The sequence below is a fragment of the Triticum aestivum genome, chromosome 2B (genome assembly GCF_018294505.1).
Source record: "Triticum aestivum cultivar Chinese Spring chromosome 2B, IWGSC CS RefSeq v2.1, whole genome shotgun sequence".
NCBI lineage: Eukaryota > Viridiplantae > Streptophyta > Magnoliopsida > Poales > Poaceae > Triticum > Triticum aestivum.
This window is the reverse complement of record NC_057798.1, coordinates 31,379,342-31,406,216: the sequence shown is the minus strand read 5'-3', so window position 1 is coordinate 31,406,216 and position 26,875 is coordinate 31,379,342. Positions and strand designations below refer to the sequence as shown.

At 43.1% G+C, this 26,875-nt stretch overlaps 2 protein-coding genes across 2 annotated transcripts; both read right to left on the bottom strand.

Annotated features, from left to right (window-relative positions):
• Positions 1–925: 925 nt before the first annotated feature.
• Positions 926–8,570, bottom strand: LOC123043292 (indole-2-monooxygenase-like). Its single transcript, XM_044465702.1, has 5 exons — positions 5,887–8,570; positions 5,730–5,792; positions 5,521–5,627; positions 1,828–2,256; positions 926–1,725 (listed from the first exon to the last, which is right to left on the bottom strand). The coding sequence occupies exons 3-5, from the start codon at positions 5,590–5,592 to the stop codon at positions 1,288–1,290; spliced, it is 939 nt and encodes a 312-aa protein (XP_044321637.1). The 5' UTR covers positions 5,593–5,627; positions 5,730–5,792; positions 5,887–8,570; the 3' UTR covers positions 926–1,287.
• Positions 8,571–9,185: 615 nt separating this feature from the next.
• On the bottom strand, positions 9,186–10,838 carry LOC123043293 (indole-2-monooxygenase-like). Its single transcript, XM_044465703.1, has one exon. The coding sequence runs from the start codon at positions 10,763–10,765 to the stop codon at positions 10,118–10,120; it is 648 nt and encodes a 215-aa protein (XP_044321638.1). The 5' UTR covers positions 10,766–10,838; the 3' UTR covers positions 9,186–10,117.
• Positions 10,839–26,875: the final 16,037 nt, after the last annotated feature.

Sequence of the window (26,875 nt, the reverse complement as noted above, 5' to 3'; positions counted from 1 at the left end):
TTCTGGGAAGAAGCGTGTGCTTGGTTTGGTCTCAGATTGCTACATCTTCATCCAGATTCATGGGCGCGAGATATCACATGTGATCCTCGGTTTACAGATGATGACCGCGCCAAGATCACCATGATAATGTGGTCTATATGGTACTCCCGGAACCGGATTAAGCACGGCGAGGAGGGGAGGGATCCTACAGCAAGGATCAGGGCCACTAAGGAAGTGATCGCCCTCCTTCATCTACCACGATGAGACGCGATGATCGAAGACCACCAGATGATGGTGTCGTCAAGATCACTATGGACGGTGCCTTAAACATAGCAGATGGCAGGGGCGGTGCGGGAGGGGTGGCTCGATCCTCTTCGGCGCTCCTGGAAACATGGTGCAAGCCATACTTGGGCATCTCTGATCCCTTGATTATGGAGGGTTTATCACTACGAGATGGAGTTCGTTTTGCTTCTCTTCGAGGATTCTCGCACGTGGTAATGGAAGTTGATTGCTTGGAGATGGTGACGCCCTGGAACACTCGCCATAATTCTCGTTCAATTGTGGCTCCTTTATTGTTAGAGGTAGGAGAGCTATGTAATAATTTTACTTTATTTGTTATTCAGCATGTAAACAGATCAGCTAACCTCAAGCGCATCTTTGTGCAAAGCGTGCATGCACTTTGAATGTGACCGAGAGCTGGCTTGAGGAGACTCCTAGATTTTTGGTGACCAGCCTATTGGCTGATTGTCCCAAAAATGCTTTCATATGAATAAAGCTCTCTGTTTTCCCCATAAAAAAAGATAGATACATACGTTAGTGCATGGATGGCTACGAGCGAAACAAGTTCATGCAAAAAGAAAATTAGTGTGTCCATGTATATGAAGAATCATTTAGCAAGGACTTATCTATCACGTATATGTAAACATGCATGGCTTTTCTTCCCTCCCTTTATTTGTTTATACCATGCACAGATATTAACTTGTATTATTTCGTACAAAATATCATCGAACAGTTATTCATTACAGCGGTGCTTAATAAGAAGTCCAAAGGCTACATTCACGATACTATTATGGTAGGTACACATTGTAATGCGCACACACAATACAATGGACCGATGTATTAATCTTGTGGCACTACGGGAACGAGGAGGAGCTTCTCCTTCCGACGCACCGTCATCCCAAATAATTCGGTCATACTGATGCCACCTTCTATCAACTCTAGTGGTAGCTTCCAGTTGAAGTGGTACATGAGATTCGCTAGCATAATTTCAATGCTCACAGTCGCATAGTTCATGCCTGGGCAAATCCTTCACCCGGCCCCAAAGGGCAAGTATTGGAAGTCATTTCCCTTATAGTCCATATTTGCGGCGCTACCACATTCCATAAACCGCTCAGGCATGAACTCATCTGCATGCTCCCAACTACTAGGGTCCCTTCCAAGAGCCCAACTATTGATGATGACACGTATTCCTGATGGTATCGTGTAGCCCTTTATGTTGCAGTCGGCCATGGAGAGGTGGGGTATGAGGAGTGGCCCAGGCATATGGAGTCGGAGTGTCTCTTTAATGGCTGCCTTTAGGTAGGCCAAACTATCGAGATCGTCTTCGGTAACCATTTCTTTCCCCTTGGTAATAGTGCTCCTCACCTCAGCTTGTAGCTTGTTCATGAGGTGGGGTTTCCGCATGAGCCGGACCATCGCATATTCCAACACTATGAATGATGTATCTGTGCCAGCTTCAAACATGATCTACATACAAATGGATCCATATGTAAGAATCAAATCAACAACATATAAGCTATATCTGTGGATGTGCAATTGTTTTGTTTTTGTTTGTAAGGACGTACTTACCTCTAACTGAGCCTTAATATGGTCTCTCGTGAGTTGGTACTCTTGTTGGATAGAAAGCAACACATCGGTGAAGTCACTGTCTTCGCTGTTGTGTTCTGGCACCAACTTGCTTGCATGCTCATCGATGATATTATTGAGCAGGTTGTCCCACATCTTGTTCACCTTCTGGGCCTTGGCGCAAACCATTCTCTTGATGATGTCCATCTTCACTAACATGGGGAAGTGGTCCTCCAGGTTGAATCCGCCCAGGAGTAATGAGTTGGCCTCGACGAGCTCTCGGAAGAGTTTGTTATGGCCTTGTTCCCTGAAAAGCTTGCCAGACACAGCATGACACACAATGTCATAGGTGAAGGCGTTGAGAAGGTCACTCAGGTCGATGGCGGTGCATTTGGAGGCCGCATCGCAGATCTTGGCCACAACCAATCTCACCTGTGAATTGAAAATGATTAATCTTGGTACAATCCATGATGTGGACAACATGCATCTATGAATGGTGTCCCTTGGCCATAACAACATATATCTATCAATCAAGTAAGTTGTCTATATTTAAGTTGCCAATTTTTTTGAGATTTTCAATCACTTCTTTTACTAGACTTTGGATTCATTTGCATTTAAGAACTATCAATTTTCTAAACATGGTGCCCCTTGGCCATAACAAGACTATGAATAATGATTTGCCCTATTGTTGAGCCTACTTCAACTCTTTTGGGCTCAAATGGCTAGCATGCTCAATGTAAAACAATACTAAGAAGACTAGGCCCGTAAGGATTCCATTTTTCTGGTTGTTTTGGATTTTTTTACGGCGTCTTGGTAAATTGATGCGTGTAATCCTGAATTGTCACATCGATTTGAAGCTGTGTTTGACCACGTTATCATTTTGCATGTTCTATTTTGATGTGGCGAACGCTGCTTTCCTGGGCTTCGATCGTGTGACACGTACGGGGTACGATCGCCACGTTTCAGTTTTTTTACATCTGTCGGTTCAGCTGGTGGTTCCAGATATATCGTGATCTACCCTTCCATCGATCCTCTCGAAGGATCTGGTCAAATCCCATGCGACTCTTTCACCGCCCTCCGCCCGTATAAAATGCCTCCCGGACATGGGCATCTCAAAGACCTCGGTCGCCGTCCAGATCAGGCCCCTACCCCTGCCTTGCTTCATCCTCGTGTTCTCTTCCTGGCGCGCCCTCCCCCATCTCCTCTTCGCCGGGGTTATCAGCGACGGCTTTCGGGGACGCACGCAGAAGCCACGGCGGATCAAGAAGGAGCTCGCCCCCATGCGGGCGATGGGGCGCTGACGGCCTGATGATGGGCAGGGCGAGCGTGAACGCGTCCGGTGGCCGGCTGTGGGGGATCAGGTACGCTGCCCCACACTCATGCTACGTCTCATGTTCTTTTGCTCCCTTGCCACCGCGCTGTTGCCGCTCCGCTGCGGTCGCAGCAGTGCCCGCCGTCTTCCCCGACCTTCGCATGGTTGTGACGTTTTCCCATTACCCGTCTACACTGGGCCACCGGCCTGTGCTACGCTGCTTGCTACTCACATAGCCTTGCAGCTGCAGAGCTGGGTTTCTTCCCTGTCTTGTTCCAGTATTCTAGACTTGAGGCGTTCGTAATTTATTTTCTTATCAATTTGTCTTTTAATTTGTTGAACTGAAGTCTTAAAATTTTGCACCTGAAAACACTTTATGAACAGTTCAGCAAAAGCATTCTAAATTTCTAATTGATGAAAATGAAAACCGATTTACTGTCTCTAAAAGCGATCTTGATTTAGGCTGAAAAGAAATCAATTTAGAGTTATTTATTTGTTGGTAAGTATACTGATGCATGGTGCTATGATGATAGGATAAAAATAAATAACTTTTATATTTCTATGCTTGAGCCCTATTTCAATTTCAGGTGTCCAACCATTAATTTTTCATGAGGAGATGTACCTAATTTCAGGACTACATGTCAGTTATTCAGGTAATATAACTGTCTAAAAGGAGAGGGGCTTGGCTGCTGGCCTCCCATCAGGTTATGGCCCTCCACCGTATCCATCTTATTTTGCCGCTGATTAACATTTTAAAGTTGCATCCCACTGCAATGTGTTCATTTCTACAAAAGTTTGTGGCAGGAGCATAAAAGGGGACAAGATCACCTCACAGTGCCCTCTAACACGAAGATCCCAATGTATCGGAGGGCCTATCCAACCAGAGGAGGTGGCGGCAGAATCAGCACCGGCGACAATCACGGTGGATGTGATGTGCTTGGCGTGGTGGCGGTCCCCGGCAAAGTGGAGGGCCGCCGCCGTGGTGCTAGACTTGGAGCATGCATGTGTCGGTTATAATGTGGCAGCAACCTGGTTATCTTACACGATATTTGAAAGTGTTTTCCATGACCCAACATTGGTGAGTTCAGTTTTACTAATTTATTCTATGTAACTTCTCTGTTCTTATCAAGTTGGAGTTGAGGAAGCAAGCTTCTGGGACATGAGGAAGTAAGCTTTTGGGACATGGTACCATGCACGAATGCCCAAACTGTTAGTACATATCTTGCATCATCATATTAATTAATCTCATTGAGCTTTAATATTCCTTTTATCATACGTATTATCTTGGTGCAAGCAAGCGCAAAATGACTAATGCAAGGTAGCCGTGACATGATTTGCGCTGTAAGATTGATGGACCAGCTATTTTGAGCAACGTTGGAGAAAGGCATCCAAATTCATGGATACTTAGTCCTTCGACTAATGTTCCAAATGATCATGTCAGTTTGTGGGTTTCGAAAGAGGAAGATCATGAAAATTGGCATTATTTGTGCTGCTTCTTTTTCTGAACTATCCCCATCACAATCACTTGAGTGTATTGTTTTTGCAATTTTCAAACCATCCATCATTGACACCTACAGGAATCAATATTAATGTTTTTTTATTTTAAAATTGAATTTTACAATAAATGAACAAAGGAGCAAGGGACCATATAGGCTTCCACGGTTCTCTTAGGAGCACACTGCATTGTTACTTCTGGTTATCTAGACTAATTGATGCAATTTTGCATCGACATGGTATATTACCACCCAAGCTTTGGTTGTATATATTGTAGTTTATTTGTTGGCACAAGTACCCAAGTTGAATTTCATGATGCATACTTGCAATCTTGTTTGGTTGTTGCGAGGAACTTTCGTCTATTTATGTTTTCACTATAGATTTAGAATTTTCATCCACATCCTATTCTTTCTAATGGAAGGTGGATTTTCGTTACATTTTTCCATTTGTGGTTTAGGTAGGCCAGGTGAACTGAAAATAGTTTCACAAGTACACTATATGTGCCTTTACATATTTTTTTTCATTCTACTTAAGGTATGTGGTTTTTTAAGCGTCTCAAATTTCAGTTTGGTTTGATTTAATGATTTATCACTGTCTGAAACACTGGAGTTGTACTACTTGCAGGGGAATTCCAGACATATTTCATCCATTCAGTAAAGGCATATGTTCAAACATCCGTGGCTTCAGAAGTTCAGATTCACTTGAAACTCTGTTAGGTGAGTGTTGACACTTCCGAATAATGTTCATTCTAGCTATGATTGTTTATGTCAGTATACAGTTTGCTCTCACCTTTTCCCCAAAGTGCATGGGTAAGGCAGGCGGGGCACTGCAGCTCGAGCCATGGCCATGGCCGGTGCATGACAGTAATAATCAAATGGTTTGTTGCTTACCTTATGCCGAAGAGGGGTTGCTTCTGTCGTCCTCACCGTCCGTGTCCAGCACCTCGCCCTTGCTTCCTCCATGGACAATGTTGCGCCCTGCCCCGACACGCCCAAATCTGAAGAGAAGAGGTGGAACAAACAGGGCGTCAGTCAGTCAGCCTCTTCGATTCACGCATGGGACTCAGCGGAAATGCTGGCACTGAGGAGGGATTCATCACCTAATTGGTGCTTCGAGCCGTCGATGCCCACCGGCGAGGCAATCTGGTTCTTGGAGGGGCCGACTGCGCATGCACACATTGGGATTGGTCAGGGGCGTGGGCGAGAAGGGGAGGTAGGTGGAGGTGAATGCAGATGCACGTAGGGAGAGGTGCTTACTGAGCGGGGCGATGTGGATGGCGTCAAACTTGGTGTTGGAGAAGTAGACGCAGGTGACGAGGAGGAAGCCAGCGACGAGGCCGATGCCGAAGTTGTACAGCTTGACGGTGCGGCTGAAGGCCTCGAGTGGCGGTGTCGTGGTGGCGCGCGTAGCCCGCCTTGGCACCACTGCTATCCATGGCCGACTGACCTCCTCTCATCTCCTTCCTCTGCCTCTGCTCCTCTCTCCCCCTCCCTCTGCTCTGTTTGACTGTTGGCAAGACACGTGCCGAGGGTGAGCGGAGCAGGTGCGCCACACGTATGTAGCTAGCTAGCTGGGTGAGAGAGTACGTGTCCTCACGCGCTTATTACATCGCCGAAGCATGAATCAGCGGCATTGTAGTAGACATAATGTAAATCACATGTTACCCTTCTCTGTATTGCAACTCAATTCTACTACCAAACCTAAAAAAAAGAACACCCTATAAATTCATATGGCGCGGCGTGTGGCCAGGCATTGCATGTTGTCCACCATCTATGCAATCTTCCCAATATAGTCATCAACGACTACGACTACAATGCTCTGAAGACAATGTATAAGAGCTATTTGGCCGCCCAAGAATGGAGAAGGACCAAGAAAGAAGAGTTATTACAAATACAAAAACAACAAAAGGCAAGCCTTCAACGAGACAAATGAAGACGAATAAGGATACTCAAGAAAGTTTGCCTTCAATTTCAAGATATATCTTGCCAATCCACCGAGAGCCGAGATGTGCATCCACAAACTTAAAACCACCCATCTAGCCAGATGATCAACATCTCAGGTCTAAGAAAAGAACAAAAACTCTAACTAGACGAACCATTTTTTTGTATGCACTATTGCATCACGATCTCTCTGCTATGTACCATCTTTGCCAAAAAAAAGTCTTGGGACCACTTACAAAATATTAAAAAATAAACAAATAACTAATTAGTCCATGTGGCGCGGCGTGCCGCCGCGCACTACCTGCTAGTAGGCACTATAACTATGATATGAAAATCCACACAATTTCCTAGAAAGGAAAAGCAAAAAAGAACTTATTGTAGTAGATTTAGTACATGGAGTAGTATCACTTCTGTCTAACATGAAATAAAAAATAGTAAGACTGCAATAATTTGGAAGAAAGAGAAAAGCCAAAATTGAAGATTTTCACACATATTACAAAGAGTTTGCACTATACCATAATATGTAACAACAAGTACAAATTACCGCAACTCTAATTAATATAATTAAAGTAGAAGTTGATGTTGTACAAATGAGATGACTCATTCATCACATCACTTAGATTGATACTCTCTCTCTCTCTCTCTCTCTCTCTCTCATACAAAAAATGCTTCAAAGCTCCCAAATGGTTCTATATGAAAAATTATAATAGGAGTAGAATTATAAAAGACAGGTGTTTCTGATGTGAAAAAGAACCATAAATTTTGACTTATAAAATTGCACAGAAATTTGCAAATTACACTAGTCCATACATTGGAGGAGTTATTACTAATAACATTAAGTTTGTAGGAGCAATAAGAATTAAACGAAACAGTAAGGTTGGAGTTGAACAATAAAAGAAAATTCCATCTCTTTCACACACATGAGTGAGCATTTGCGCAAACCTCTTTCTAGCGGCGCAGGCGCGTAGTTGTCAAAAAAAAATCCACCGTTGGCAAGTGTTTCAAAATTTCTATATTTCCAGCTATTATTCCTTGTTTTTGAGCTATACAAAACCAATACCATCCTTTCCGGTAAATAAGCCAATACCATCATAAATACAGCTCCCAAGACCTCTCTCTGCAGACTATTCACTTGATCAGGCAGTTCTTCACCCCTCGATCGAAAACTGGCGATTGACGGTGAGTCACCGGCCAATGTTAAATCGGGCTCTACCGACAGCGGTAGCTATGAAGCGTGGGCAAGGACCTATGGCGAACACAGACGAGCAGAGATGTGCGGTCACGCCCGGACACCCGCGGAGGCCAGCAAAGACTGGAGGCGCAGCACGAAGCTCCTTCGGGCGTCCTGGTTCCAGATATGTTGGATCCTCGCCTTGGCTAGCCGATTTCGTCATTGTCCACGATATCTGCTCTGGTCGCCGTCGACCACATCTCTTCAACCATCGCCAACCTTTTAGCTTTCCTCTTACTACCAGCCACATCTAAAGCATGGAATCAACCTATGGTTGGATGGTTAGGAGGACAGTGGTATCCGCAATTCACCAGAGTTCAAGTCCTGGTGCTCGCACTTTCCTGAACTTATTTCACAATTTCCAACGATGTGCGTTTAGTGGGAGGAGACGTTTCCATCGACTACGAGGCGCCTGTGGTTACTTCATCAATCTCAAGATGATATGCCGGCTCAGTCTCTCTAAGGTTCTCATAGGGGTAAGGTATGCGTGTGTGTTCATAGAAATAAGTGTATGTGCGTATATATGAGTGCGTGCGTGTTCTAGAAAAAAGCCACATCTGAAGCATGTGCACCGGCATGGACGCCAAAGGGCACCGGGGAACCACCTTCTCCTGTGATTTGTCCTCCCGTGTAACAGAGAGTTTTGAGTTGATCTGGAGCTTACTATATGATTTAGCAATTAGTGGATGATGAATCAAAGTAGTGATCTAAAATGATACATATAAGTTTACAGATGTAGTATTTGTTATTTGATTGTACGATTCAGATTTGTTGATTATTTTTTTAATGGAAAATTAGTTATGCGATCTAATTGAAATAGTTGAAGTGTTCTGAAAATATGTGTGATATATGAACATAACTATTGGAAAAAATATGGAATTGAAATATATGTATTTTTTGTGAAACAAGCAAGTGGAAATAACGAGTTTCACTATTTTGTGAAATTTGAAATTAAAATAACTGAAATCTCTTTTTTGGAATTAATACCACTTTCGTTGAAATTGATCATTTGAGACAACTGAAACGGGCATTTTGAAGTCATTGGTAGTTTGTAACTATTTAAGTAAGTATTTTGAAGAAATTGAAATCGCTCTTTTAAAATATTGAAATGTAGTTTTGAAATAACTGAAAGAAGCCGTTTGAAATAATAATTGAAATCAATTGTTTGAAATAATATAAATATGTTTTATGAAATAACTACAATCATTTCTTTGAAATATTGAAATGGTGTTTTAAAATAACTAAAACAGTCCTTTCAAAATAGTAACTGAAATCGATCATTTGAAATAATTTAAATAGGTTTTCTAAAATAAATAAAATCATTTTTCAAAAAAATTGAAATGGATCTTTTGAAATAATAATTGAAACCAGTTTTTTTGGAGAAAAACATAAACCCAATATATGAACCGAGTGAAAATAGCTTTTTAAAATGATTGAAATTTAAAATTTGAAATATTTAAATCATTTTTTTGACTTTACATATGTATAGTAATTTAAAGTTTTAAACAATTTATGAACCCAATTTTCTTGTAACTCCTCACTCGAGCTCGACATGGGATGCGGCTTCATAGCTGATATGCAGTTTTGCGGGCTTTCAAAGGCTTATCAAAGACGGAACAATCATCATTAAACGAATTAGACAAGGCAACACCCACGCCATCAAACTCCAGATATGGCACCCCTGCACGACTAAGACGTCGAAGCAGGAAACTATACCTCCAGCGCACGATCCACCATCTTCAAATGTTGTCGATGCATATCACAATCTGCATCCGCTTCCGGGCTATATCTCAAGTTCCGCGTCGGTGTTGGAGCAAATGCCGTCGCAACGCCAAAGCCCGAGGAGGCTGGTCAACCATGAGGATACCACCACCGGCACACCATCCTTGGTTGAAGCTTGAAGGACTGGTTTCCAAATCTATTCCGACCAAACACCTCGACGGGAAAGGAGCTGAAAAATCTTCATTCAGCGTTGCCTTCGTCACCACCGAAGCCAAGACAATGAACGGTCTAAAAAACATAGACACAAAGGGTCTAAAAACAATCTATACGGATGGATCCGGCGACCTCCTCACCATCGACGTCTGAGATTGTCGGTGGAGGAGAGCCGCGTCGGAGAAACTCTCCTGCGGGCTGCCTTTAGAGATCGCTTTCTTTCTTCTAGTGCGGCCTGGCCCCGAAAATACAACAGTTGCAAAAGCTAAGATTGGTGTACAATATATGTATCAGTATAGCCCAGCCATAGAAAACCAAAGACATTCATTGGATAGATGTGTGTGTCGGAGGGCAGGATCTCATGGACAGCAGAAAGACAATCTAAGAAAAAACATAATAACTTAACGCATAAAAAAATTCAGCCAACTGAAAAGATAGCAAACATGCAGATGAAATTGATGCATGTTTACCTACCTCGTGCTCGCGGGCATGGCGGTAGGAGCGGACCTTCTTGTTGGTGAGAAGGTGCGTGGTGGCGATCTTCTTGACCTGCCGCCAGTGCTCGCCGTAGGGGGAGAAGGCGGCGTCCGCGGGGCCGTAGAAGAGGATTTCGGTGACGGCGGAGTAGGGCCGGGACGCGAAGACATGGTCGTGCGTGCGCAGCACGGCCTCCGCGGCGCTCGGCGACGAGACCACGAGCGTGGGGACGGCGCCGAGGTGGAGGAGCATGAGGCCGTCGCGGCCATGCTCGGCGGCAAGGTCGCGGAGGGAGACGTGCGGGAGGGAGCCGACGAGGTGCAGGTGGCCGATGATAGGGAGCCTACTGGGAGGAGAGGGCAGCCTGCCCAGTAGCTCTTCTCTGGCTCTCGCGGTGGCCGCGGCCGTCGACGGCGTTGCGAGGTGGCGCACGAGCAGGAGGAGAAGAAGAGGGCAGACGAGCAGGACAAAGACCAGTCCTAGGGCTGCATGTGGAGACCTCGCTTGCAGCAGCAGCTCATGGAGGGCATGCAAATGCAACGGATGAACCATCACGACCGCGCAGCGCTTCCTACACGAGAGGGTGCTTCACTGACTGTTTCTTCTACGCAGCAGCTCAGCTGGGTTTATAGCTACAAGGCTGGAGATTGCAGCAGGAGCAAGACATCCCTTATAGTCCATACTTATTCAGAAAACTCCAAGTGGTGACACGAACGTACGTCGTACTCTTTCAAGGAAGAGATTAGATTTTTGGCCTTTCGGTAAACGTTCTCTAGCAGCCGAACGGCCGAGCCACGCGCCGATCGCCTAATACGTACGCGCGTCTCGAGTGGGACGACGCATCCAGGTTCATCATTATCTCATCCTGGCCTATCGTTCCGGATGGCATGACCCCATTTCCCGTAAACCCGTAGGCATTCATCTGACTAATATTGGGAGCGGCTAGAGTACAGTCGACTGAAAACAACATTTTGGTCAGTCCACTGACCTCAATCTGTTTCACTCGATCTGTGTACTAGCTTGGCTTCCCTTGGGTGGCAGTGGACCGGCCGGTGCATGCTTCTCTTTTCACCAACTAATAGTAAAGCTGAGTCGCCGAATTCTTTAATCTCATACTGTTTCATAAGAAAGCGGTGCTATGACGTGTTGTACTGCGCGTGTGTAAGATGAGATGAGATGAGCTGAGCCCGAGTGGACAAGACGTGATTAGATTCACCAATGATTGGTGCATGGTATGAGCTGATAATATGTACGTACAAGAAGATTGCTAGTACATGCTTCCAGCCGAGATTGCACCATAATCACCTTCTAGTACATGAGTACGTGCTTGAAATTGTGTTTTTATAATACGTAAAATTAAGTATACAATAGTATAATTTTGTTTTAGTTCAAACTTGAACTAAAACCACGACAATAATTATGGAGCAGAAGGAGTATGACTTACTGGCATTGATATTACCTTTAAAAGAAGAAATAAAATGAAATAAAAACTAAAACAAAATAAAAATAATGATCTTTTCTAAACAATAATGAAATAATTGGATTGGTTTACCCTTTCAAAAAAAGTAATTTAAAGAATAATGTCATAATTTGCACACAATTTACGCATCAGTTACGATTGTTTACAATATTTAAGAATAAGCATACAATACATATTTTTGCAAAATGAATGTTCCCTAAGACGTAATGAATTGGTGCCACTAGTATTACCCATAAAGAAGAAAATAAAATCAAATCAAAAAATGAATTTTTATGTGAAACAATACATTAATGGCATTGGTATTACACCTTATAAAGACGAAAAACTGAAAAAAAATGAAGACAAATAATGACAAAATTTGCACACACTTTACACAGAAAATGCACTTTAAAATATACGTAAGAATAATTATATAATAGTGAAATGTTGGAAAAAAAAGGGTTCAATATGAAGAGTGAATTAGTGGCATTGGTACTACCCTTAGAGATGAAAAAGGAAAATAATAAAACAAATAATGACAAAAATTGCACGCAATTTACACTGAAATTGCACATTTCTATAAATGCAAAAATAAGCATGTAATAGTGGAATGTTATGCAAAGAATTTTTTTTAAACATGAAATAAATATGTGTCATTAGTATTATATGTTTTGGAATGCTTATTTTGGAAGGTATCATTGGTATTACCCTTAAAGAGAAAAGAAAATTGAAACAATCGAAAAATAATGACAAATTTTGCACACAATCTACACGGAAATTGCGCTCTTTTATAATATACAAGAATTAGCATATAGTAGTGAAATTTTCTCCAAAAAATGTTTCTGAACAAGTAATGAATTAGTAACATTGGTATTACCCTTAATGAAGAAAGAGAATGAAATAATAACTCAAGAAAAAACAAAATAATGAAGTTTTTTAAGTAAAAATGAATTAATGGCATTTGTATCACCCTCCAAGAAGAAAGAAAATGCAAAATAAACTCAAAGAAATAATAACCAAATTTGCACACAATTTACACATAAACTGTATCTTTTTATAATATGCAAGAATAGGCATGTAAAAGTGGAACTTTCACGAAAAATAAATTGTAAGATATGAATGAATTATTATCATTGGTATTGCCCTTTAAAATAAGGAAAATAAAAATAATGACAAAAAATGAACACAATTTACACATAAATTCTGTTTTTTCATAATATGCATGAATAAGCATATAAATAATGGATTTTTTTCCAAAACAAAAGTTTCCTAAGAAGAAATGAATTAGTGGCGTTGGTATAACCTTACGGTAGAATCATAATGAAATAAAAACTAAAACAAAATCAAATAATGAAGTTTTCTAGGGAAAAATGAATTAGTGGCATTGGTATTACCCATTAGTTAGAAAGAAATGAAAAGAAACTTAGAAAAAGTTGTCTAAGAATGAATATTTTTTTGAGAACGTCTAAGAAAGAATTTATTAGTGCCATTGGTACACACCTAAGATCTCAAAAATTATTTACACACTAATTATAAATAATTTGCACTTATACATCCATGTTATACTCCATGTTCAAATAACATAACATCAACGATGGACATTAATCATCCCTCACCTCGTCTAAAATAAATTGGATTTTACATCGATGGGGTAATCTCTCTGAACACGCACGAATGCTCACACACACATAAACAAAGGAAAAATGAATGAAAAACAATAAAGACGACACATAGAAGAGACATAGAAAACACATTCGGACTTCTACTTGACATGATAGAGAAAATTCATAAAATTTTCTTTTAATTTAAACTAAAATGAGCTTGTTAGATTGATATCAATTAGTACTCTCCACTAACACGCCCAATTAATGCCATCGGCCCCAAGTCACTCGTGTTGCACGCACTGGCTGCATGCTACATGCAGGCGGTGGTATATGTGTGTGTGCACGACTTGAAAAAACAAAATCGACTGACCTTAAATGGTTTTCAGGCGAGTAAAATATAGCTAAAGCGAAAATATAAAAACAGTAGCTGGTGAGTTACCCCTGCATTTTTGAAGTCCTCCCATACATACATGTTGAAACCGCTTTCCTTCTCATAGTCGCAACGGTCCAAACAAAGTCCGCAAACCGCATCATGCGCACACGAATAAATAAATAAATAAATGGGTAACTTACTAAAAACACACATACATAAAAAGTGAATAAAGAAATTGAATCAGAAAAGCATAACTAAAAAGGGAAGGATTTCAAAATGTCTCGATTTTAGCATGTATTTGCGGCAGCTTTACAACTGAGTGAACCCATAACCTACTAAACAGATGCTAAACCACATTCATTTACAAAACCATAAAATTGCTAGTGCTGCCCCTAATTAATCCACTAAGGGCATGTGCCACCAAAATCTCCAAGAAGAACAGTCATCTACTAAGCCAGCTCCTGTGCACATAAAAAAGGCGTCAAAAAACATAAATTTGTGCTAGTGAGAGACATACATATTTAGCTAATGATTTTAGGGAGAAACTTGCATGATTCCGAAAAACGTCGACGCTGGTGAGCAAAAAAAATGTGCACTGGGTTGCAGAGATAAAAACACCATATTATAATACAACAATGCCAGTGATGCATCCAGTTCAAGATATACTGATTCAAAACAAAAATCGTATTGAACATGCTACTGATTCATAGGGTTTCAGCAAAAAGAAACTTCGTTTGGGTTCCAGAAAAACATGCTACTGCTAGATCAATATTCATTCTCTTTGATTCCAGAAAAAAGAGAGATTTGAACATGCTACTGATTAATAGGGTTTCAGCCAAAAAATCTGACAAACAAATAAACATGCCCACTCCTAGTGATAGATTCAGTAACAGTCTTTATTGTTTATAGAGAAAACATTTCAAAAACAATGCTACTGATTAAAATTGGGTTCAATCAAAAATCTGAAAAAAAATAAACATGCCCACTCCCTAGTGATAGATTCAGTAATTATCTGTCTTGTTTCCAGTGATTAATAGGGTTTTAGCAAAATCTAAAATAAACAAAACAAGAGACTGAGCCACTCCATTCCACACAAAAAGAAAATCCTCAACCATGCTACCAATTTCACAAACATGCTACTGATTTCAGTAATAATCATCAACCATCCACAAACAAGTTTGGAGGAAAAATCATACAAAAACGAGGACACACTACATAGCACTACTTGAATAGAAAAAGTGGAGCGATTCTGAGAACGCGATAGAGCGGACGAGCTCGTTTGCTCCCGCTACGTGTGTCAATAGAACAAGCAAGCAGCGATACATGCACTAAATGCGGGCGTAGAAAATAGAAAACGATGCGTAGCTTCAAACAGTTCAATACGGTGACGCCTCAGTTTGTCATGATGATGCTGCCACGGCACAAGGTGCATATGTTCTGTTGGTAAGGAATCCGGCCCACGCCTACTGTATGATCTGCACTACTGTGCATCCCTGAAAGTAGATTGTAGTTAGAATTACAAACCATTTAGTTGTCATGTTTCATGAGATTAATAGCTATTGCGAATTGTACAGGGTTCATTGATCCCATTTCTGATAATTTGTAATTGTATCCCTACAGTTTAACAAGACCGTCCCTTGGACTGATTAGTTGGGAGGACAACCACAAGAAGATATGCTGCTGAAAAATCAACATGGAGTTCGAGTCAGCTCGATGTGCTGCAGTAATCTCAGCTGATCTATCTTGGGCCTCTCAATGGCGTTGCGCTCTGCAATATATGATATCCTAATTCTATTGATATGTTCTGATATCTACTTCCTATAACCTGTGTTGAAGTCTTAATATGCTTCAGTCATGGCCTTTAGTTTTGAAGTCATTTCATTAATGGAGATATAGCCTTCAGAACTTATGCTAGAGAAGAGTTAAATACACTTTCAAAGCGTGATATTTGGTGGCGTGCTAGTAAGGGATGAGATGGCCGAAACATTTGAGTGGGTGTTCAATAAATTTATCAGCATGATGTGGGATTATTCTGTTCTCCGTTTTAAAGGTGATTTGAACAAAATGGATTTTCAGGGCAAGCTTCAGTTACATATGTTGCAAAATGGATTTGTTCAGATGGATTTGAACAAATAATTTTTCAGGTGCAGATGTTCCTCAATATTACTGAATCTTCTAGTGGCAAGGTGATTTGAACAAATTGATTTTTAGGGAAAGCTTCAGTTGATTTTCCTGTGCCCCATTTTCAAAAGACACTTCTTCTTCGGTACAACCCCCCCTGAACACATCAACGGTCAAGATCTGTCCATACCCCTTCATAATAAAGGGTAGGATGGTCTATCTAGAAAATACAACAAGAGATCTATCACGTTTTTGAGTCCATCTTGGGTCAGCCCATTAGTGAGTATGTACGGTAGCACTGATCAAAAATCCAAAAAATTAATGAGCCTATTAGGCTTCGAACACAGGAGCTCTAGGGGTTGTGCAATTGCTGATATCCACCTGAACCATCTTAGTTAGGTGATACTTATGGAGCGCCGTACTTTATCACCTAGAATGGATGAATTGTAGGTGCTTTTAGTTAGAAATACAGTACCAAATCAAAATTGGTATTGTACAACCTGGCCGGACATCCTATCTAAAGCGTTTTTTGTAGCTTAAAAAAACTAATGTGTTTTTCATCTTTTGGTATATTTTTCGAAAACATGAATACTTTTAAAGATACAAAAAAATGAAAATTTGAACTTATTTTGGAAAAGCGATTTTTCTTCAAATTTCTGATTCTCTTTTATGAAAAACGCTTTGATTTTGTCAATAATTTCAAATTCTATGAACAGTTTTTCAGAATTGTCAACATTCTTCGGAAACTGCAGACTTTTTTTGAAAAGACGAATAATTTATCAAATTTGTGAACATTTTGTCGAAGACATGAACAATTTTTAAATTTCTGAACATTTAAAAATGCAAACTGTTTTAAAAATTGGCGAGCATTATTCTAAAACACAAAAAAAATTCAAATTTGCAAATGTTTTTTATAATATACTAACATTTTCTGAAAACATTTCTCATTTTCTCGGGCCAAAGCATTTTTTGGTTGAAATTATTTTTGTTTTTCTTCTCTTTTTGGTAATCCATTTTTCTACTTTTGAACTTTATTATTCTTTGTGAAACTTGTTCAAAAATTTGAAAATTTGTTTGGCATAACATAAAATGTTCTTGTTTTCAAATATTGTTTAAAATTCTAAAAACTATTCTGGAATTATATAAAATGTTCCAATTTTCGAATTTTTTGTTCACAAAATTTAAGGAATGTATGCGTTTCGTAAAAGTTGATGATTTTTTTTTAAAAAGTACGTGGTTTGCAATATTTGTTCAAAATTTTCATCAATTTTTCATAGTTTGTTAACAATTTTGGGAAAAAGTGTTCAAGTTAGTAAAATTTTCATACACACTTTGAAATTCCAAAACTGTTGACAAATTTCAAGAAATTTTTAGGAAAAAATAAAATGTTTGTGTTGAGTGATAATGACGGGAATTATAAATACACTCATCTAACTGGTCTATTTTAGGCTATGGATAAATATGAGGCATCCATAGCCCCTCATAGGCATCCATGCCAGGTTTGAACAATTTCCTACACCGTATGCAAGTTGCGACATATCCAGCCTTTTTTCTGCATTTTCTTACCGAGAAAAGTCTAGAAAAAATACAAAACTTGTCGGAAACAAAAACAACTTGTCATGGTTCCTTGAATTTGTCATACGAGGCCATGAAAAAAAATTAGGGCCATTTCAAAGATGTTGAAAAACAATGTGCTCTCTGACATACCCTTCCGGCCAACCTGAACACCCTCCGTTGAACATGGTATTTTCGTGGGCATCCTTGAAATTACCATAACTTTTGCCATTAGGTGGACATGCCCGTGGTAGGCATCCATGTCGGGTTTGAGCTACTTTCGACACCGTATGCAAGTTGCGACACATCTAGCCATTTATCGACCTTTTTGACAGAGAAAACTTTAGAAATGCAAAACTTGTCAAAAACCCAAGCAACTTGGATTGGTGTCTTGAATTGGTCATACAAACCCACTGAAAAAATATTGGGGGCATGGATGCCTACCATGGGCATGCCACCTGCTGGCAAATGTAGGGGTCATTTCAAGAATGTCCAAAAAAACACCATGTTCAAAGTAGCGTGTCCGAGTAGTCATCCACGCCAGGTTTGAAGGAAAAATGTATTTAAATCATAATTTATATAGATACTTAAAACTGTCATTTTAAGTTTCTAACATAACTAACAAATACAAAATCATAGAATTGAAAACAACAAATGTTTTTTATGCATTTAATAAATATTTAAACATAAAAGAATTAAAATCATAATTTAAAATAGTTACTTAAAACTTTTATTTCGGTATTTCAATTTTTTGAATAGGTTTCAAAAAATAGTAAAGTTTAAAAAGGAGAAAAGACAAATTTTAAAAAAATATAGAAAAAACGAAAAAAAAATATAAAAGTAAAAAGAAAATCTTAGGCCTTGCCCAACTAAGCAACGGCATCAGTCCTCTTGGACGACTATTGGAATTTGTTTAGAATTTAAATCTTATTTTCAAAAATTGTTCACAAACTGGAAAAATGTTCAGGCAAATTTAGAACACTTTTTTGATATCATTTATTTAGTCTCATTTCTGAGAAATATTTAGAAATTAATTTTTTTCCATGCTCTCAGAAAATGTTTGTTTTCACAATTTGTTTGCGCTTTTCAAAAAATTATTCGCATTTTGACATTCTGAGAAAAATTAAAGACACAACATTTTTTGAAATTACCTTACAATTTTCGAAAATGTAAATATTTTTCAATTTATGAACAAAATTTGGAAATAACAAAGCTTTTCAAATTCTGAACAACATTTTGAAAGCGCGGGCATTTTTTTTGAAAAAGAAAGAAGAAACATAACAGGAAAAGGAAAATAAATAAATAAATAAAAAGAAACCATGGAAAAAAGACCAGTTCACAAATTTTTTCTAAAATCTTTTTAAAATTTCCAGCCCATCCATTACTTAATGTGTTTAGCTTTAGATTGCTCACGAAAGGTATCCTATCGCAGTGGTTCTGGACGCACTTAATATTTTAAGTGATCGTGGGTTCGATTCCCAACTCGTGTGATCCTTGTTCGCTATTTTTGACTGCTTGCCATCCCAAATGGGCCGGCACAAGTAAGCTGCCCTGCGTATACGTTTCTACAAAAGTAGATCCAGATTCTGAAAAGTCCATACTACCCTTTATACATATTGCGAGGGGGTTGTACCGAAGCGGGACTCTTCAAAAGAATCTCTTTTGAAAAATGCGTGGCAAGTGGTTCCCGTGTACAGGAGGATTGTGATGACAGTAATTCAGCGTGACTACGTGATGCAGGTGGCAACACAATCCTGTTGTGCTCAGTGAGCGGTAATGCACCCCGTTTGATTTTCAAACTGCTTGGGAGGGCTCCCCACCAAAGCCTGTACTTAATCAGGAGCTGCGTCCTTGTGCGCAGCCTAGTTCCATTCTGCCATAGTTTGTGCGTAAGCGGAGTTGGCTGCCCCTGTTTCGCATCCTCCGCCTCAACGCTGGCATTGGTTGGAAAGAATCAGCTAAGAAAATGAGATGTGGAAACAAATCAGAAATTTGTCCTAATATCTGCTTACATTGTGTTTGAGGTACTTGTAAAAACGCTCGCCTGTGTTCTGCCCCTGTCGTGCTAAGTAGGTGACAACGTTCCTGCCGCAGTCTGGGCACAGAGAAATTGGTAGGACGGGAAAATTGGACCTTGGTTCACGTTCGCCATCTGTTGCAGCTAGGGTTTCTTGCCCGGTTTCAAGGGATCGACTTGGGATTAACGTAAGGCGGGGTGGACGGGGTTAAGGGTGTGTTTGATTTGGGAATGAAGTGGAATGGAATGTCATGGTTACGTTCTATAAGACGGGTCGGTTTTATCCTTGTGTTTGGCATGGAAAATTCTGAGGAACGGAATGGTCACACTTTAGTGTTTGGTTTGAGAGATGGAATGGAGTGCAATTGTTCATCTCACCACTTAGTATGCTTGTGATTATGTACAATGTATTGAACTTTGGCATCAAACACAAACTGAATGCAAACGGACACTTGATTACACTGATTCAGAGAACAAAGGCACAACGTGCAGGCAAAGAATCGTGTGTCTGAGACACTGCAGTACATCAGTTACTGAACTAACCTTCTGATTATGTCAGTTTACTAACTGAATTACAACGTGGAGGTGTACAAAAACTGTTATGCTTAACAGATTCCAGTCAAACAAAAAAAAACGCTGATTTCAGTCAAAAATTGCCCAACAACATCGCAAGAGCGGTGCAGAGAAACCTGACCGGCGGCCCTGAACCTCTCCAGCACGTCCTCGCTTTTCCCCTTGAAGAAGAGCTCTATCGCCACGGCCCCGACGCGTCACAGGTCACCGTCACCCGCGCGGATCTGAGCTCCTTCGTGCCGACCCACAGCCAGGGCGCAGCTTCACCTCCAGTGCTGAGTACATGACCACGATTTGCCGCCCGCCGCCAGATCGATAATCCTTGCTCGAGGGGCAGGAATGTGCCGGCGACGCAGGTCGAAGAAAGAGGGTTGGCGGCTGTTGTACGAAGGTTGCGATCTGTGATGGGTGGGCCAAGCCAACTCGACTTCCATCCATCACGGCTGGACCATAAGTTCTAGGACTTTTTCTAGTTCCAACTAAAAAGTCCCTAATCCCTAAAAAATTCCTCACTGTTTGTTTCTAGGGATTAAAAAATCCCTAGTCACCTCCCTAGAGGTTATTAAATGACCATGTTACCCCTAGAATACAGAAAAATAACAACCAAACAACATCATGGGGCGGCAGGACAATGGGTGCAGGGAGGGGCATTGTTGGAGAAGTCCCCCAAAAGACTCTCCTTGAGAGTCTTCTTCATTTAGGGCGTGTTCGGATCTCCTCCCGCTCCACGCTTCACCAAATTCTGGAGCGGAGCGAAGCCGAACGAAATATGCCCGAGAAGCTGGCTTCGAGAAGTAGCTATCGATTGTAGTGTAAAAATCTGGAGCGAGGAAGACCCAGCTCCACAGAAACCAGAATCTGGAGTTCCCCTATATTACAGCTGAAATGCCACCGCCAAAGAAAACGTTCGGTGAGCGACGCAAAAGAAAACGATTCAGCCCTCGATAGCCACGCATCGCTTGGAATATCTCCCCTCGACAACCGTAGTGGGCTTGTTCCAGCCGGCCCAATATGGTCCTAGACAGCCCAACAACTACTCCCAGCCCAAAATCGCGATGGGAAGCTGATTTAGTTGCCGAACGGAACGAGATCGCTGTGTGGAGTGAGAAGCCGAGAAGAGAAGCTGGATTTGGGAAGTTTTGTGAAGTTGGAGGAGATCCGAACAGGCCCTTAGTCCCAAAAACCAACTTTTAGTCCCTAGTAATCCCTCCTGTTTAAAAAAATTCTAAGAGACTTTTTCTAATCCCTACACCAAAAAGTCCCTATAAACAAACAGCTCCTCAATCCATCACTGATGGATGGACGCCCGTTGGCCCCACCCGTCAACCATTGACCCTCCAGTCGGTACTACGCATTAAATAAGACACCGTATACGACCGCAGGTACTGCAGGCATCCCATATCCCAACGCGAACCAACTCCTATTGATTCCGTGATCAGGCGAGCTCGTCCACGCCTGTGAATATTCGATGAATGGAGCCTCTTTCTTCTGATGCGTATGTGGCTATAACCAAAGTAAAAAATGAGGATAGTGGACATACCCATGCAAGATTTTAGCAAGCCATAGATTAATCTGGGGGATATCAAAGTCAATATAAAAAGGAGGTTACTTGCTTTCAATGCCTGGCAAGCTGTGATGAAGCACAAACTCAGCGAGACGTTGATTCGTGCATGTAGATGGCCCAATCTTTCACGATGATTTTTGATAAGCAGTTTGTATCATACTCCCTTCCTTGAAACAAAATCAACCTCGGTTTTGAGCTAACTTTCAAAGCCACCTCCTTATCTACAACTTGCGTGTTTATATTAATTCCACTTTCCACCGTCGGTTTCAACATGTGCTTCCTTCCATCATGAATGCATGTATAAGTGTTGGATTTTCCTGCAAGCACTACATCATGATCAAATTGCCACGGCCTTCCCAATAGTAACGGGCATGCATCCATTGGCACAACGTCATAGTCCACCTTGTCAATGTAAGAACCAACCACAAAAGTTACACGTAACTTATGTGTGATCTTTAATATTCTGGAGTTATATAGCCGGCCCACATGATGCGGCTGGGGGTGCTGCCACATGGAAAAACACAAAGCTTGCACAAGATCCTTGCTAATGGAATTCGTGAAGCTGCCACCGTCAATTATCATCTTACGTGCACGGCCCTTTGATGATGCACTATGTTTGAAAAACACTCCATCGTTGGCCCTTAGCATCACCATACCCTTGCACCTTCTCCACCAAGAGATTTAGCCCCTCCATCGGTGCATCAACTTCCTTTTTTTAATTTCCTCTTCTCTTCTTTTCCGCAAACAACATTTCCAATCTGTCATGAACACATCTACTATCATAGGAATAAAACAAATTTGTTGGCCCTTCCGTGGTAGAGAGTAATTATTTTTCTTAGAATTTCGAACAACAATGGGCACGACACCATGGGCACAGGGAAAACGTGAAAAAATTCCGCACAACAATATTTCCCGAAAGTAAAAATTTGCAAAGTCTATGCGCAATTTTGATTTCACTTTTGAACCACTTAAGTGTGTATGGTCTTTCAAGAGGCGCAATATTCAGTTCCACCATCTCAATGCTCATCATGTTGAATGCAGTACTCTCATCCAACGTCAAATTGGCACACCGTTCCTTTACGATGCAATGAGTGTGAAAAAGAACGACCTCGCCAATGCCTTTCTCGTCCATCAATACGTTCTTGGCTTAGGCTGTTGTGTTAGAATATATATAACCGTATTGTTTTGTATAGTTATACGGTTGTATATGTGTAGTCCTTGTATAGGTGTGCATATATTGTATGATACGAACTCTGCCTTGTAACCTATATATATAGATCAATACAAGGCACCACAACGTGTGGTTTCCCCAAATCTTACATGGTATAGAGCCTAAAAACCTAACCCTAGCCTGTGCCGCCCTCCTCCTCCTTCCGCTGCCGCCGAAACCACCACCTCTCTCGCCGCCGCGCCCACACCGCCGCCTCCATGTCGCAACCCGACGCTGACGCGACGAACCAGGTGCTGGCCGCCGCCAAGGAGCGCCAGGACGCCGAGGCCGCCGAAGCCGCCAAGGCAAAGCTGCCTCTCGCGACCGCCGCTGATGGATCCGGGACGAGCGCGGGGTCTTTCTCCTTGACCTCGTTGCACGCCCAAGCCGTCGGTCTCCACTCCATCAAAGGCCACGTTCCCGTCGAGCTCGCGCTTGACACCGGCGTTCACCGGCAGTGGCGCACGTTCTTCCGTGCCGCTTGTCGCAAGTACGCCCTCCTGGATCACCTCGACTTCGATGCTCCCGATGCGCCGAACCCGGAGTGGTCTCTCCTCGACGCCACCGTCGTCTCCTGGCTCTATGGGTCTGTCTCGCTCAGTATCCTCGACGCCGTCATGACGCCTGGCGACGATCCCCTCGCCGTCGATCTCTGGAACAGCATCAACGGTCTCTTCAACGACCACAAGACCAATCGCCAACTCCACCTTACGGCCGAGCTCGGCGATGTCAAGATGGGAGAGATGAGTATGGCCGACTATCTCCAGAAGGTCAAATCCCTCTCCGACGGGCTTGCGGATCTTGGCGCCCCCGTTGACGATGCCGAGATGGTGGTCCACTGCCTCAACGGCCTCTCCGAGCAATACGAGTCCGCCGCCGATCTCATCTCCCTCATGCCCGGGATGACCTTTGCGCAGTGCCGCTCGTTGCTTGCGCTCCAAGACATGAAGCGCAAAAACCACCGTGCCCGCAACTCAGACACGACCCTCTTCACCAACAACGGCAACCCTGGCAACACCGGCAACCCTGGCAAGGCTCCTGGAAAAGGAAAGAAGAAGAAGAAGGCCGCCGCTGGAGTCACCAAGGAGACCCCGGCGCCCGCGACCCCGCAGCCTGCCACTCCTTCCTGGCCCTCACCGCAACATCCCTGAACGGCGCCATCCAGATGTGGCCCTATGGCCAAGGGGGGCTGCTCGGTCGCGCGCCGCCCGGCTATGGCGCTGCTCCCGGCTACGCGCCCCGGCACACCCCGTCGCCGCATGCGTTCTACGCCCAGAACAAGTACGGCGTTGCTCCCTACGACTACAACTACGCCCCTGGACAGCTCTCCTACGGCCTCCCCGGCACTGCTCCAGCATCACCGGCCTCATCTTCGGCTTCATGGGACCAGGCCGCGCTCATGCATCAGTTCCAAACCATGGGGCTGCAAGCACCCTCCAGGGAGTGGGTGATGGACACCGGCGCCTCCTCCCACTTTGCGTCCGATCCCGGTATGCTCACCTCTGTGTCCCCCCCCCCTCCTCTTCTCGTCGTGCTGTTGTTGTCGGTAACGGTTCCACTCTTCCAATCACCGGTACCGGGCATGCACGCCTTCCTATTTCTACTACCTCTCGCCCTCTTTACCTTCGTAATGTCTTAGTAGTTCCTAACATAGTTAAAAATCTTTTGTCTGTTCGTCAGTTCACCATTGATAATCGTGTATCCGTCGAATTTGACCCTCTTGGTTTTTCTGTGAAGGATCTTCTATCCAGGACCGAGATTCTCAGATGCAATAGCTTCGGAGCTCTCTACTCCATCCGCCCTTCCTCTACCAGCCAGCCACACGCCTTCCTTGTCGTCGATGCAGCACTCTGGCACCGTCGGCTTGGGCATCCTGGGCGGCCCATCATGGAGTCATTAGCTCGTTCTTTGGTTATTCCTAGGGAAAAGAATAAAAGTAGCTTGTGTCATGCTTGTCAGTTAGGTCGTCATGTTCGTCTTCCTTTTTCTTCCACCAATCGTGTAACCACTACTCCGTTTCAAATAATTCACTGTGATTTGTGGACCTCTCCTGTTGAGAGTATTTCTGGCTTCACGTATTATCTCGTCTATCTCGATGATTTTACTCAGTATGCATGGGTGTACCCTCTACGGGCTAAGTCCGAAGCTTTCTCGCACTTGTCGTCCCTTCATGCTTTAGCGATCACCCAGTTTAGTGCACGCTTGCAGGCTATTCAGTGTGATAATGGTCGTGAGTTCGATAATTCACTCCTCCATTCCTTTGCCCAGCACCATGGAATTGCACTCCGCTTTTCATGTCCATACACTTCGCAACAGAATGGTAAAGCCGAACGCATTATTCGTACTCTTAATGACATTACTCGTACACTACTTATCCAAGCCAGTATGCCACCTCGTTTCTGGGTTGAAGCTCTTCACACCGCCGTTATGTTGCATAATCGGCTGCCTTCAAAGGCAATCTCGGATCGTATTCCCTTTCGTGCCTTACTTGGCGTAGATCCTGCATATGCTGGTCTTAGGGTTTTCGGATGTCTATGTTACCCCAACACCACAGCCGTCGCTCCGCACAAACTTGCGCCTCGCTCCGTGCCGTGCGTGTTTCTAGGGTACCCATCACGGCATCATGGCTATCGTTGCCTTGATCGTTCCACCCAAAAGATCATCATCTCTCGTCATGTAGTGTTCGATGAGTCAACCTTTCCATTCGCCTCCCCTCCATCTTCGTCAACTCCTACTCCTTCCCTGCGCACTTATGATTTTTTGCAGGGTGCTGAGCAGCCAGGTTCGTTGATGCCATTCACTCGGACGCGACTCCATCGTCGCCGCCACGATCGCCGTCGCCGCCGCCACGGTCCCCTCCACGGTCGCCGCCACCGAATTCGCCTCGGTCGCCGCCATCGACCTCGCCCCGGTCGCCTGGGGCCCGGGCTACTGCCGAACGCCCTGCTGGGAGCTCCGAGGGCGACCCTGCTGGGAGTGCTTCTCCCCCTACAGCCGCGTCACCTCCGGCAACGCCGCCGCCAGCTCCTGTTGCGGTGGATCCACCCTGGACCCGCCGTCCACGGGCCCCTCCACCGCCACCATCTCACGCCATGGCAACTCGTGCTAAACGGGGCATTGTGCAGCCGAAAAAGATATTTGATCTTCATGTTGAGGGTTTATCTCCCATACCGAAGACTTATCGTGGTGCTCTCAAGGATCCAAATTGGCATTCCGCTATGGTTGAGGAGTATGACGCTCTTCTCTCCAACAACACTTGGGACCTCGTCGACCCCCCTCGCAATGCTAACATTGTTACCGGTAAGTGGATCTACCGTCACAAGATGAAGTCTGATGGTTCTTTGGATCGCTACAAGGCTCGTTGGGTGCTTCGTGGATTTACACAGCGCGAAGGTATCGATTTCGATGAAACTTTCAGCCCGGTCGTCAAGCCAGCTACTATTCGAACGGTGCTCTCTCTTGCTCTCTCTAGTGACTGGTCCATCCATCAGCTTGATGTCAAGAATGCTTTCCTCAATGGCACTCTCAGCGAGACTATTTATGCTCGTCAACCTTCTGGGTTCACTGATCCTCGTTTTCCTGATAAGGTTTGTCCTCTCAACAAATCACTCTATGGTTTGAAACAGGCGCCTCGTGCATGGTTTCAGCGGTTTGCTTCGTTCATTGCATCGGTTGGTTTCATTGGCTCCAAGTCCGACAGCTCGTTGTTCGTTTATCGGCGTGGTGCTGACATGGCCTATCTCCTGCTCTATGTGGATGACATTATCCTGACTGCATCGTCCTCGACATTGTTGCACAGTTTGATTGCCTCTCTTCGTACCGAATTCAGTATGACGGATATGGGTGATCTTCATTATTTTTGGGCATCTCCGTCACACGCAGCAAGGACAGTCTGTTCCTCTCACAGGAGAAGTATGCATTGGATCTTCTTGATCAAGCTGGCATGTTGCAGTGCAAACCCATCGCTACTCCCGTTGATACTACCTCCAAACTTTCAGCCAAGTCCAGTGATCCAGTTGCAGATCCCACCGAGTATCATAGTATTGCAGGCGGTCTTCAGTACCTCACGTTCACTCGGCCGGACATCTCTTATGCAGTGCAGCAGATTTGTCTTCATATGCATGATCCTCGGGCTAATCATTTGCTACTTGTGAAGCGTGTGCTTCGCTATATCCGCGGCACCACCG

What these genes read in the sequence shown, in the direction of transcription:
- LOC123043293 (XM_044465703.1), bottom strand. Translation starts at nt 10,765, where the DNA reads ATGGTTCATCCGTTGCATTTGCATGCCCTCCATGAGCTGCTGCTGCAA.
- LOC123043292 (XM_044465702.1), bottom strand. Translation starts at nt 5,592, where the DNA reads ATGGAGGAAGCAAGGGCGAGGTGCTGGACACGGACGGTGAGGACGACA. An exon ending in CAACCCCTCTTCGGCATAAG is followed by an intron (nt 2,257 to 5,520) that starts GTAAGCAACAAA and finishes TTCAATTCACAG; the next exon opens with GTGAGATTGGTTGTGGCCAA. An exon ending in ATATTAAGGCTCAGTTAGAG is followed by an intron (nt 1,726 to 1,827) that starts GTAAGTACGTCC and finishes ATTTGTATGTAG; the next exon opens with ATCATGTTTGAAGCTGGCAC.